Source organism: Triturus cristatus, chromosome 12 (genome assembly GCF_964204655.1).
Source record: "Triturus cristatus chromosome 12, aTriCri1.1, whole genome shotgun sequence".
NCBI classification, from domain to species: Eukaryota; Metazoa; Chordata; class Amphibia; order Caudata; family Salamandridae; genus Triturus; species Triturus cristatus.
Window position 1 is genome coordinate 861621986 of NC_140595.1, and position 14808 is coordinate 861636793.

The 14808-nt window shown below is 47.7% G+C and overlaps 1 protein-coding gene across 4 annotated transcripts in view; it reads right to left on the bottom strand.

Moving 5' to 3' along the window:
* LOC146783127 (zinc finger protein 777-like) overlaps nt 1-14808 on the bottom strand; it is a 166917-nt gene that overhangs the window by 113348 nt on the left and 38761 nt on the right. For all 4 annotated transcript variants that reach the window (XM_085637609.1, XM_085637610.1, XM_085637607.1 and 1 more), the window contains exons 4-5: nt 11035-11148; nt 8788-8901 (exon numbers count right to left, since the gene is read on the bottom strand). In XM_085637609.1, the coding sequence (XP_085493735.1) occupies nt 8788-8901; nt 11035-11148 (228 nt within the window). The remainder of the gene's footprint in view (nt 1-8787; nt 8902-11034; nt 11149-14808) is intronic.

Genomic DNA, 14808 nt, shown 5'->3' on the forward strand with positions numbered 1-14808 from the left:
GTGAGTGTGCCTCTAATGATGGAATTTCCTGGAGGCAGGACGGTAAAGGCAGTGCTTGCACCCCCAAAAAAAAAAAATACAAGGAACCGGAAAGAAGCTGTGAGGAAGGGGGACGCACTTCAACCCTTCACCCCTCACTCCTCACCTCTCGTGCCTCCTACGACGGCTTCCGCTCACCAGAAGCCTCCTTTAATGGTCCTTTAGTTGTCCATCGGCCTCCAGAGGAAGCTCTCTCAGGCTCTGCCCGATTCTTGCCAGTTCTTCCCCAGCGGGGCTTGGGTCAAACTCCCTGTACTCCTTGTACTCCCTCTGCTCCTCCGCTCCTCCTCTTGTTGTATTAATGAGGAAATGCGAGTTGGAGGAGAAGGAGGGGGACCGCGGGGGCTCCAAACGAGCCGAGCCGACAAACAGCCGCGAAGGACCAAAAATGGCCCCTCCACTGATTAGGACAGCACGGCACGGGAGCAGCACGAGAGTGGCAGCAGCAACGGAACAGCGGGACAACACCCACCCACTCACTCGCGCTCAACTCGCCCAGCGTCAGCGCCGCGTTCAGGATTCTGGAAAGTCCGGACTGGAGTCGTGTGAGCTAGTGGCCCGTTTCTCACCCACCCTGTCAGGAGGCAGCTTCCACCAGCCCATTTCTCCTGTTAGCGCTGCCTAACACAGAACCAACAAACCTTACAAGTGGGGAGAGGATGTAGCGTCATGGCCAGAGCTGCCGACTTCGGAGCTGAGGAACAAGGTTCGAGAGTCGGGGTTGGACCATCATCCTGTCATTCTTGGCGAATCACTTAATCTCCCTGTGCCTACCAAAAATGACTGTGTCCTTAACTGGTGCTGAAGCGCCAGTGTTGATGATTAAGTGCCGATGCTGAGCACCGGGAATCACCAGCTCAAATAAAGCACTGGCTATACTGTTCCTCTTGTTACTGGGCCCCCCTTACGTTTTTGTACAGTAATTTGTTCCTACAAAGTAAAGCTTTTCTCCTCCATCCCTTGTGGCATTGAGGGGTCATTGATGCCACCATTGCTGTCATTCTCGAATGGATCTCACTTCCACAACTGAGGCAGAGTTCTCCAACTTCTCTACTTTTAAAAGACTCGAATCCAGGGCAGCCACGGTGTCCTTTTGCCCTCTGGACAGGTTCACACCATCGGTGCCCTCCGCCTCACTGCCTCTCTCTGCTGCTCTGCTGTGAGGAGAAGATAAATCCTGCTCCATCCTTTGCTGTGGATTCTACACCATTGCACCCTGCTTCGCACTGCCCCCGTGCCCGCCCCGTTAGTGTCACCTTGTCATCAGGTTCTCTCTCCAGTCAGATCCAGTCCCAGTCTCAGGACCAGTCACATTGGCCTTGGTTCAGCAACCTTCAGAGGTTTCCACTCTTCTGTGTCCCAGGCTAGGCACCGGTCCCTCTCGCCTTCAGCACCCAGTGAAAAGACCACTTGGAATCATGCCAATGTACCGAGAACCCCCTTGGTGTACGCAGCATCACTGCAACCTTCTTGCTCCCTTTTAAGGGGTCTTGCTCGGTGCCCAGCCACTTCTGCTCTCCCAGGATCTGGGCTGCTGCAGCCTCGGCACAGACCCAGCACTCCCAGTCGCCTCATGCTCGGAGGCCAGCATTAGGAACCCTGACAGAGAGTAACCATCCGGCTCACCTCCTGGCTCCGAGCCGCAACTGGGGAAGTTTTTTTATGTATTGATGGAATGATGGAAAATATTTTTTTTTACAAGCTGTGAATTTTTTTAGATCAGTTTTTAATCGCTCTCTATAGATCTTCTTTTGGTAAGAATTGTCGGTCGGCAAGTCCAATTCCCCTCTATACCTGGCTTCTTCTGTATTGATGTGGAGGTACGAGAGCCCGAAATACCGCTTGACCTTTTTCCTTGATCATCTGATGTTCCTTCATTGATCCGACTGAGAGAACTTATTCCTTACAAGATAATCTCTATGATCAAGAGATATATCTTCCATTGGGATGGATGACCAGATGATAGGACTGATCACTTAGATAATTGATGGGTATCCAAGCTCTGCTCAAGGGTCCCTTTTCTTGTTTCTCTATTTTCTCCTTATGATATTCTGTCTTTGCACTCCTGGTCTTGGTAGCTTTTGACACATGCAGATATATATATATATTTATATTTGTCTATCGCAAGACCCCCAGTTCCGTTTTTGACAGTGTTTCCGTGCCCCATAATGGCGTGGCCTGTGTCGTTACTCCCTCCCAGCCCATCGCCCGTTGCGCCGCAAACCATATGCTGATAGTGTGCGCTGTCGGACCTGTAAGGTTGGTTTTCCTGACTTTGTTGTAAAGTGCACCCATAATCCCTGCAGCTCCCAGGAGGTGCCTATCCATACGATATGCGGGGTCATTCTGGGATATGTGAAGCCACTGATTTATAACAAAGAGCTGAAAAGCCCAGTAGTATAACTTGATATCAGAGGAGGGCAATGCCCCCATCATACCAACTTCTCGAGAGTTTATTTAGGGCTATGCGCGGCGCCTTCCCGTCCCACAGCAGACTGGTCACTTCTGCATTTATTTCCGTGAAATATTTTGGAGTAAGGGGGAATGGTGTATTTTGTAGCGCATATAGGAATCTGGGGATAGCCATCATTTTGAAGAGGGCTGCTCTTCCCAGTAACGTTAGTGGGAGTGAGTGCCAGTGTTTGACATCATGTCGGAACCTCATCAGGGGTTTCGTGACGTTTTCAGCAATTAATTGTGTTTTATCGTGTGTTACATATATCCCCAGATATTTAAACCCTCCATCAGCTATTTGAATGTCACATTCCCGTGGAAGCCGCGGTAGGGAGCCGCGCAATATATAGAGAAGCGACTTTGCCCAATTAATAGTGTATCCTGATACCCGTCCATATGACGCGCAGATATCTAAAAGGCAGTTAATTGAGCACGCCGGAGATGCCAAATACAACACTATATCGTCCGCATAAAGCGAGATGCGACCTTCCCAGCCCATGGTCCATTTCAAACCGCGCATGACCGGGTCCTGACGCACCCAGGCCGCCAGCGGCTCCAGAACCAGCGCGAAGAGCAGTGGCGATACGTCCCTCTACCTAACGGGAAGTCTGTTGATATATGTCCATTCCCTACAACCTGCGCCAATGGCTGTGTATAGAGTAGCTGGACCCAAGCGCAGAATTTGGGACCGAATCCTAAGTATCTAAGTACCGCAAATAGGAAGGGCCATTCGACGAGGTCGAACACCATCGTGCATCCAGCGATAAAATAACTGCATCCTCTTCTATAGTAGATTTACATGCCATGACCCCATGCAAGCGCCTTTGATTAAGTGCCCTGTTACGATTTGGCATAAATCAGGATTGATCCGGGTGGATCACGGTGGCGAGATGGAGCAGCAGTCGCATAGCGAGCGCTTTTGCTAGTATTTTTGCCTCAGCGTTGATTAAAGAGATTGGTCTATACGACATACACTCATGCGATGGCTTGCCGGGTTTAGGAATTGCCACTTTGGTGGCCAGGCGCTGATCCCGGGGTAAGACTCCTTGTTCTAGACTGTCAATGTACATATTAAGTAAATGTGGTACGACTTGAGGCGCCGCTTTCTTATAATATTTCACCGGAATTCCATTGGGCCCTAACGCTTTTCCTGTGTGCAGGGCGCCTATTGCCAATTCTAGGTCCTCCGTCGTTAGGTCTTTTTCTAGAGTCTCAACCGCTTTGGGGGATAGTGTGGGCATTTTTATGTCTTTGAGGAATTCTAAATTTTCCTCCATCGTATTAGTGGCTGTTGGAGTGTAAACTGTTTTATAATGCATCGCCAAGGCTTCCGTTATTGGTTGGGGCTCTGTCGTTATTTCGCCATTGTCAAGCCAGAGCTGTGCCACCCATTAACTGGCTTGCTCCTTGTGAGCCAGCCATGCCAAGAGTTTTCCTGCCTTATCTTCTAGTTCATAGACAGTGTGTTGTGTTTTAGTATGTTTGTTTTTTGCTTCTTCCCATTCGTAGGCCCTGCATTCTTTTTGTGTTAAGTGCACCCTGTGTGTTGTGTCCTCATTAGGGTCTACCGCATGAGCCGCTTCCGCCCGGGATAGGTCCTGTTCTAAACTCTCAATGTGTTGTTGCTGAGCCTGCTTATGACCAGCTATCAGGGAGATAGCCTGCCCTCTCAAAACTGTTTTGTAAGCCTCCCACAATGTTGCTGGGGACCGGACCGAGTGTTGGTTTTACCGCAAAATAGTTCACCGTCGTTTTAAGGAGACCATTGCTGATCTTGCGGTTTTGAGGTAACGGGTGAAGCGGGAACAGCCTACGCCGTCTCGGGGTGGAGGCGGTGTATGTGATGAGTACTGGAGAATGGTCTGAGATACCCCGGGTAGGTGCTCGATCCCAGTCACCCCCACCAGCCCGTTGCTAATGTAAAAATATAATATAATCTGGAAAGGCTATTATGAAGGCCCGAGTGAAATGTGTATTGTTTCTCAGTAGGGAATCTATTTCTCCACACGTTTATTAGGCCTAGAGCCTCCTTGAACTCTGCTAGTTTGAGATTTGCACCGCTAGGGTCCTTGGGGGTTTTTCTGTCTATGGTGGCGTCCAAAGGAGCATTAAAATCACCCCCTAGTATGAGTTCCCCAAGTGGGAGAGTCAACAGAAATGTCCCCAGAGCTGGGAAAGTTACTTGGTGTAGTGTCGGTGGAATGTAAACCGTCACTATGTTGTAACTTTTACTGTCCCATTGACATGTTATTGCAGCAAATTGTCCGATATCATCCTTACGAGATCCAGTGACTATCAAGGGGAAGCGTTTATTGACCAAGATCCCTACTCCCCGCGAACCAGTGGTGAAGTCAGAGTGTACAACCATTTTAAATCGCCACCTGTCCAAGGCTTTACAGGCCGTTCCCGTGAGATGTGTTTCCTGGAGAAGTGTAACAGCAGGCCCTTTACGTTTTAGATATTGTAAAACTAATCCCCGTTTTATTTGATCACCCAGGCCATTTACATTCCATGATAATATATTGAATGGGAGGTGTGCGGGGCAGGCTGTCCCTGGCTGGGGATTCGGGTTGTTATCCACCCTGTGGAGGTGCGTCGTGGCCATCTTCAATTGGAATTGAGTGGTGAGTCTGTAGCATAGAACCCATTATGTTATCGCCCTGTGTGCACCGTGAGTATGTACCATGTGTCAATTTCAAAACTAGAACTAAACAATAAAATTCCCCCATTAACTGTGCCCTTCCCTCCTCCTCCTCCCACCCTGCCTCCCTGCTCCGCTGATTTAAAACTACCCGCCACCCCAACTCAGCAGAGTGCCTTATCCCCATAACTATGTACTTGCGTAAAGGGGGTGAGTTACTCCGTGTTTCTTGTCCATTCCCTTTGAGTGTTCGTAGTCCATTGAAACCCATCTGTGTCTCTCCGTGACTTGGCTCAACCCCTGAGTATCATCGTGGGTAGTACGTGAGATCAGCCACCGGGAGCTCGTTGAATCATCGAGTGCGACACCACAGGGTCAATCATAGGTCTGGTCTATATGGTATTAAAATCTCCACTACGTTCGCATCTTTTTACTTTCGTGTGGTGTTGCTGACATGCATTATAGTGCTTAGGTGAGGATCTCGCTGGGTAGAGTGTCAATCTGAGTGGCCATCTGTGTTCAGTTGAGTACCGGTCGATGCTTCAGCGTTTGTCAATTCTGCTCCCATCGCAGTGAATTGTTGCTGTCGTTTCGGTCCTTGTCGTCCAGGTCGTGTGGCCGGCCTCCATCCCTCCAGCCGTTCGTGAGCCTCCTCCGGTGTAGTGAAGAACCAGCTTTTCCCTTCCGCCTCCATCCGTAGCTTTGCTGGAAAGCGCATGGCATACTTGAGTTCTCTGTTACGCAATTCTTTTTTTACATCAAGAAAATTGCGGCGTTGCTTTGACACAGCAGCTGTGTAGTCCGGGTAGAGGGTCACATTACTGTTATCAACCTTAAGTGGAGGGGCAATACAAGCAGCCTGGAGAATCGTGTCTCGATCCCGAAAGTTAAATATGCGTGCCAGTTTAGGACTGGGGGGGGGGGGCGCCTGGTCTGGGTCTACCCCCGGCACACTGTGCGCTCTTTCCACTGAAAGAAACCGTGATAGACCTCGCGGTTGCAGTTGATTTTGGACGAGGTCTTCCACAAAGAGGTCCAGGGCCGGTCCCTTGACGCTTTCCGGAACAGCGACCAAGTGAATATTATTGCGTCACGAGCGGCCTTCTTGATCATCGAGTTTTTCAGCAATATGCTTGGTTGCCAGCTCCAGCTGGTGGACCTGTTGTTGTAGGGCCGCTGTGTCCGTCGATAGTTTCGCTGTAGTGGTTTCCACTTCTGTCAGTCTGGTGGTTATTTTGGAGAGATATCTGCACGCAGCCGGGATATGTCGGACGAGATGGAGCCAATGGATGCTTGCATCTGCTGCAGGGTAGCCATCACATCCTGTAGAGTTACTTCCTTTGGCTTGGCAGTCTTCAAGTCGCTGCTGTCGCTCACGTGTGAGGAGAGTGCCTCCGATTGATCTTTATGGAAGGTGTATTTGTCCAATTTGTTGCTCTGCACCCCGTGCTGTCCTCTGCCCCCCATTGTTGCTGGTGCAGCAAGTGAGGCGTCTGGGCACCGGGGAGGCAGTATTCACCGCTGCCTGCCAATGGGGTTGAACTCACCCCTGCGGCCTTTCGGTTTTCCTGCCCCCTAGTAGCTAAAAGGCTCATTTAACAACTACATTTTAGCAAATGGCTTATAATTCAATATTTAAAAAAATGAAAATCATGACATAGGGCTAATTAAACCTGGTACACATGTATGGAAAGATAATGGGCTTGTAATTGAAACAGTAAAGATAGAAAACGTCTACAAATATCTAGGAATCACATTTGATAATAGGGTATCCTTTAAACAATAATTTTACCAATTTAAAGGCCAAAGCTACATCCCTTTCATTTGCTTTTAGAATCTAGCACGACAAACTCTTAAGCCCTAGCCACGAGCACTTAGTTAAATACATGAAGGCCAAGACGATTCCCCATTTAGCCTACGGGTCTGTAATCTTCCAAGGCAAAGATTCTGAAATCTTAGGATAAATTACAAATTAAGGTTTTTAAATCCACTTTTAGGATTCCGAAAAATATTGGACATGCAAATATCCGACTGGAGTTTGGCATGTCGAGCCAATCCTAGTAAGAAAATCAGCATTACTAAAAAGCTTATACTCCTTATTTTTATCCGATCCTTGCAGTCTTGTAAACCTGTGTTGGCAAGAACTTGTAAAATCTGACTATGCATGTAGGTGTGGGTCTTTGAACCTCCAGCCTTTCAACTATGGGGACAGAAACAAAAACATCCTTAAACATCTTTTAAATCGAACAACAAACATTCTATCCATGATGCTGTTTAAGGAAGCTATTTCAGCAAAAAATCATGCTTGGTTGATCATTAATTCTTTTAATAAAAAGGAGTCCCAGCCCAATTTACTCCCCCATCTACAGCCATTTATTAGGGATGAATGTTTAAAATTAAGATTTGTTCAATATCTAACAAAGGATTGAACCCTGAGATGGATACGCAATTGGCTAACACCAAACTGTCGACTCTGTGGGTTTACCAATGAAACATTCATACATATTGTGTGTCTTTATCATTTATACATATTGTGTGTATTTGCCATTAATACATATTGTGTGTATTTGCCATTAATACATATTGTGTGTATTTGTCCTTGTCTACTACAGGAAAGGCAAACATTGTTGAAACCCACCTTTATTGAACAAGGGGTGAGAACATGTCATCAAGCAATAATCTTTTGCCTTTCCGGGAAATCGATCCATCTAACTAGACAATTTGTTAAGTTTTTCCTTATAGCAGATAAAAAATTTGATTCGGAATTAAACGGGGAGTAGGAACGAATGTAGCACATGGAAGCACTTTACTGATATCCTGCCTGCTCATAGAAACTTAATGTTAATTGCTTGGGTCAGCATCGAGACACTGCACGTAGGCGCTTTATTGCTCAGAGGCATTTTAATAATTCTACAGTAAATACAATAGACACCAGTACATTTTTATTAAAAAATAGTTTTTAATTCTGTTGCGCAGTACGGTGAAATAAGCACGCAGTCACTTTATAGATTTGAATTTTAAAAACTGGATTACGCAACGATCGTTTGTTAATATGGAGATATCTCATCGGTCACTGAAATGCCCACGGAATTGATGATGCTTATTGACAACAGAAAGGCTATTGTTAGACTGTGTGTATGTGGTATCAATGTTTTTAGTGCAGCATGTTATCCCCAAATTATTCACAGTATAAGTAACATGTTTGTTGAAATTTATGACATTTTTGTGGGCCTCCCTTATTTTATTTATTTATTCTTAGATTTTTCTTTCTAATGAATTATATGAACTACGGTGATTATGGCTGTCTATGTTTTGAATATTGTAATGATTTTTAATAATCAAACAATAAAGACTTACTCAAAGATCGTTCTTTATAATTGGTTTTACAAACTTGTATGGCCCTCAATGGCAACAATATAATACATGAAGTTGAAATAGTTTTTTAATTTTTTTCTGTTCAATAAACCTACAGTCATTCTTTATCCCAGAGGATTACCACTGGGCGACTCTCTTTCAGCTCTCTGCAATGTGACGACAAAGGGGCACTCACTGTCCCAACCCAAGACGTTAAGTTCTCTCTCTGGGGCTGTGACTCGGTAGTAGGGAGCCAATCACCGCGCAGTCTCAGTCATTGGAAAAATCAGAAGCTGTACCTGAGCTGGGGTCGCTGCTGCTCTCCCCAATTTCGGCTCCAAGATGATCAAGGAAAATGGCCCCCGATTCTTCCTCTTTCTTCAAAGGAGCGTCCAGATCTAGCGAAGGAAATCCTGTGGACAAGTGCAAGAAGCTAATAAATGTCGCTTTTATAAACATTCAAAAATTTTGTTTTTAAACTATCATTTACAAAAATAAAAGGCTCCCCTACTACTTAAGAGCTTTAAGATCATCTGTTGTCATTAAACTAGTCTTTTTCCTATTGATTGAGAAAGTTTGTCATATTACAGGAAATGTATATAACCTGTTCTGATTCACTGGACGCTTACCTGAGAAACCATTTCATCTAAATGGTTAATGGAAATTTTCAGGATGGATGGCATTTACCATTTCACAAAAAACAATTAATAGAATATCTTTTTTTCAAATTTGGCTTCTCAATACTTATTTTTAAGGTTTAATGAAATGATTGCTGGTGTTACTTTCAGATTTTTTTTTCTCGAAAGTATTTACTTCAGTCCTTTACATTAGGGAACATTATTTCGGATTTATATCTTTTACACTGTCAAACAACTACTTTGGATGCTTTTAATTCACTGAACACTCACCACCCCTAAACATGATCCATCTCTGCCCTAAAAACACTTACCCACTCATAAACTACACTCATCCCTGACCCCTCAACGCCACCAATCTCTGAACCCTAAAAGCCCTTTCTAGCCCTATACTCTACCCATCCCTGAACCCTAAAACCCCTCAGCACACCTAAACTCCACACATCTCTGACACCTAAACTCCACCCATCCCTGAACCCTTAAAGTAATTTCTACTCCTAAAGTCTACCCATCTCTTAACCTAAAACTCCCTGACTAACCCTAAACTCCACCCATTCCTGAACACTAATAACACCTTTCTAAGCCTAAACCCCACCCATCCCTGATCCCTTAAAATCCAGCACTACCCCTAAACTCCAGTCATCTCTGAGCACTAAAAACCCTCAACACCCCAAAAAAACACCCATTCATGACCCCTAAAGCTCATCTCCACCTCTGAACTGCCCCATCCCTGAACCCTAAAAATCCTTTCTACATATAATCTTCACCTATCCCTAAACCTTAAAATTTCACACAACTCTAACCTCCACCCATTCCCGAGCACTATAAACCCTTCACCTTCCCAAAACTCCAGTCATCAGTAAACGTTAAAAACACTCACCAGCCCTAAACTCCACCCATCTGTAAAACCAAAAAAACATTAAAACCCCTACCTGCCATCTAACTCTAAACCCTAAAAACCCCATACCACCCTAAACTCCATCCATGACTGATCCCTAAAAAAAAGCCTCCCAAACCCCTAAACTTCACCTAGCCCTGAACCCTAAAAAAAACCCACATCACCCCTAAACATAATCGAACCCTGAATAAAAAACCTCACTACCCGTAATCATCACTCAGGTGTGTGATTTTGAATGTTTCCTTAAATGTATTTCTCCTTTAAAATGTTTCCTTTAATTTTCGATGTATTTGTATTTCCTCAAAATTGTCTTTCCATGATTTGGTTTCCTCCAATGTGGTTCCTCGGATTTCGTTTCCCCATTAATTCACACACATCATCCCTGGGCTCTTTCTCTGGACCTAAGAGCCCAGGCTCTCTTTGGCAGCTCCTATCCCTGCTGTCTTTCTACGTTCAGGTCTTTAGCTCAATCAGAAGTGGGGGAGCAAGGTAACAAAGATTCAAAATGATGCTTCACACATTCATATAACATACTAAATACTGTTTTGCCAAATGAGGGTTTGAATCAAATAAGTAGCAGAATTCAGCATGAAGACAGGAGGAATGGAGGAGGGAAAGGCACAAAAGTGAAACATATATGGAGAGAGCAGCGTGACTAAGTGCAAAAGTGAGTTTTGAACAAAATGAGAGAAGCTTGTGAAGAGAGGGTTGAGAAGATAAGCAAGAGTTACAAGGAAGTAAGACGAACAATCAAACCACCATCAAACTTAAACAGGAAATAGGAACTACACATATAGTCACTGATTTTCTGCACCGCACAGGGATGTTCTTAAGTAGAACTAAGCAGATGAGTGGATCAGGAGGACATGACCATTTTAGAGCCAAATATCTGCGTAATTATGAACTTTCTGTAGAACTGTAATAGTATTAATAAGGGCATACTTCATTTATCTGAGATTGTAGCCATTGTTTTGAATCTGCCTAGCACCAATATCTCATCCACCCTTCCTCACCTGCTCTCCCACAGTCATTTCTTTCTCTTCTTCTTTGCATTGGAGAATTGTTCTGTTGTCGCTCTTCCTCTTTGTTGACACTGAACAGATCATCCGCTTTGGCGTCTGTGTCTGCTGTTGGAACAAACCAGATTCTATGATGTACACTTGGATTACATGCATGTACATCTTACTTATTCCTTGTAGCCCCTTTTAAGACATCAGCTTCCTGCTTTGAACCTCATATCAATCTTTTTCCCAATATATTTTATCAAGGACGTGATGCTGACACCCCAAGAGTCACAATTAGGCTGTGGTCCCCTCAGAACGTAAGACATTCAGATATCTGAAGAACTGTTTCATATGTAGACATTCTACTAACTTAACGCCGATGACACCTTTATATTTCTGGTAGTCCAGTGGGAGAGCCTTGCTCTTCTGCTGCTCCACTGTTGTCTGTCTGCGTGTTGTGCCCGTTTTGTCTCTTTGTCTGTCTTTTGTATTGTTGTGCCTGTTCTTTTTAGTTTCTGTGGACCCCGTTATTTTTTCCCCGTTTTGTGTGCCTGTGCCCTGTTTTGTCCTCTGTGCCCGTTTTCGCCGCCCTTTTTACCGCCGCTGCTCCCCCGCGGCACCTCTCCCCTGCCGATTCCTGCAAACGCCTCCCAGCTGCGCTTCTCTCCCCCCTTCCCTATTTAATGGTGGCCGCTGCGAGGGCAACTGAGCAGGACCTCTGACCTCCTGACTAGAGTCCCTCTCTCCGTCCCAGCAGCTCCGCTGTTGAGTCGCCTGGCGCTGCCCCGACACCTCTATCCAGGCAGGTGTTCGAGGCCCTCCTCCACCCGCAGGCTCCTGCCTACGCTTCATCCCTGGTGGTCCAGTGGGAGAGCCTTGCTCTTCTGCTGTTCCACTACTGTCTGTTGCCTGTCTGCGTGTTGTGCCCGTTTTCTCTCTCTGTCTGTCTTTTGTATTGTTGTGCCTGTTATTTTTGTTTTTCTGTTGACTGTTATTTTTGCCCTTTTTCCTTGTTTGGTGTGCCTGTGCCCTGTTTTGTCCTCCGTGTCCGTTTTTGCCACCCTATATACTGTCACTGCTCCCCTGCAGCTCCTTCCACCTGCCGATTCACGCTCCCGCCACCCAGCTGCGCTTCTCTCCCCCCTTCCCTATTTAATGGTGGCCGCTGCAAGGGCAACTGAGCAGGACCTCTGACCTCCTGACTAGAGTCCCGCTCTCCGTGCCAGCAGCTCCGCTGTGGAGTCGCCTGGCGCTGCCCCTGACACCTCTATCCAGGTAGGTGTTTGAGGCCCTCCTCCACCCGCAGGCTCCTGTCTGCGCCTCATCCCTGGTGGTCCAGTGGGAGAGTCTTGCTCTTCTGCTGTTCTACAGTTGTCTGTCTGCGTGTTGTGCTCGTTTTGTCTCTGTCTGTCTTTTGTATTGTTGTGCCTGTTATTTTAGTTTTTCTGTTGACCCTGTTATTTTTGCCCTTTTGCTTGTTTGGGGTGCCTGTGCCCTGTTTTGTCATCCGTGCCCGTTTTTGCCGGCCTTTTTACTGATGCTGCTCCCCCGCGGCCCCTCCCTCTGCTGATTCCCGCTCCCGCCTCTCAGCCACGCTTCCTTCCCCTTCCCTATTTAATGGCGGCCGCACACAGCTGTCACGCCGCTGGCACGCTGATGGCGTGCCAAAGGCAAGCCGGTCTGCGCCCGTCCGCGACCCGACCGCGACCAGCGCCAGAGACACTGGATCTCCGACCAGCCACCGCTACGACTCAGCAGCCCTCCTCGCACTCAACCCCAGAAGGAACTGCCAGCTGTCCATGCCGAACACCACCCACGACCAATTCTCCTGCTGACACTGGTACCAAACCTTCATCACCCTACACACCCCCACGGCTGCTGCCCACGCACCGGACAACAACACCACAGAAGCCCTGAGGTGCATACTCCTCAACGTGTGCTCCCTGCACAGACACACTGTAGAGATCTGGGACCTCCTCGACACTCACACTCCAGACATCGCCTTCCTCACAGAAACTTGGACCAACTCCACCTCCGCCCCTGACATCTCCACCGACATCCCCGATGGATACAAGATCCAGAGGAAGGACCGCCCCAACTGCCCAGGAGGAGGACTTTCCATCGCACACAAGAGCTCCCTCCGTTCACCACCTCCATCTCGAGCGTCAGCTCGCCCACCACTGAACACCTCCACCTCCACTTCCAGATCAGCCCCAGAACGACCCTACAAGGCACCCTCGCCTACAGACTTCCCGGACCTAGATCCGCATTCACCACTAACATCGCCGACCTCATCGCACCCCACGCCTCCTTGGACTACATGCTCATTGGACACCTCAACTTCCACCTGGACAACCTCAGGGAGCCCAACTCCGCCACCCTGCTGGACAACCTCGCCAACCTTGGACTGAAACAATTCGTCTCCACCCCCACCCACAAGGCAGGACACACCTTTGACCCCATCTTCGCAGGAGGTAACAACATCCACTTCAGCCACACCACGCAACCCCCCTGGACGGACCACCACTGCATACACTTCCACATCAACAAACCCACCGCCGCCAAACCAGCCCCCTGCGAAGGAACTGGAGCAAGGTCTCAGAGGAGCAGCTCAACTCCGCCCTCAAACGTGATGCCCCCACCACCTCGACCGACGCCAACCTCGCAGCCAAAAAACTTCACAGATGGATTACCAACAGCGCAGACGAGCTTGCACCCCTACGTAACCCTGACAGACAGCACCCCAGAAAGGCCACCTGGTTCACCACTGACCTCCAAGAATCCAGATGCACCTGCAGACGTCTCGAGAAGAACTGGAGAAACAGCAAAACCTCGGAAGACGGCATCACCTATAAGAACGACATGACAGAATCCCACCAGCGCATCAGATCCACCAAAAGGACCTTCATCCAGAAAAAGATCAGCGCCAACTCCAGCAACTCGAAGGAACTCTTCAGCATCATCCAGGAATTCACCAAACCCCCCAGCGAAACCACGGACATCAACCCCTCCCAGGACCACTGCAACAAGCTTGGCTCCTACTTCCATCTAAAGATCAAGGGCCTCTACGACAACTTCAATGACCAGTCACCTGACTCTGAAACCACTCCCTTGTCCAGCAATGCCAGCCAGCACACCATCGCCTTCTGGACTCCAGTCACCACCGAAAACACTGCAATGCATCCACTCAGGGGCCCCCTCGGACCCCTGCCCCCCGCACATCTTCCACTGAGCAGCTGCCACCATCGCACCGGAACAACGCACCATCAACGTCACCTTTGAAACCGGCACTTTCCCCGATGACTGGAAACGTGCAGAAGTCTGGCCCCTACTCAAGAAGCCCTCAGCAGATCCTATGGACCTAAAGAACTACCGACTCATCTCCCTCCTCCCCTTCACCGCCAAAGTCACCGAGAAGACCATCAACGCTCAATAAAATGAAATTCATCGAAGAGAACTCCATCCTCGACCCCTCTCAATCTGGATTCCGTAGCAACCACAGCACTGAGACTGCCCTACTCGCCGCTACAGACGACATCCGCACCTTCTCGACCAAGGACACACCGTGGCCCTGATCATACTCGACCTCTCTGCAGTCTTCGACACCATCTCCCACCGCACACTCACCACCAGACTCCACGAAGCCCTGAACTGCCCTGGACTGGCTCCGCTCCTTTATTCACCGGCAGAACCCAAAGAATCAGACTTCCACCCTTCCTCTCCGAACCCACAGAGATCAACTGTGGAGTACCCCAAGGATCATCTGCTCTTCAACATCTACAT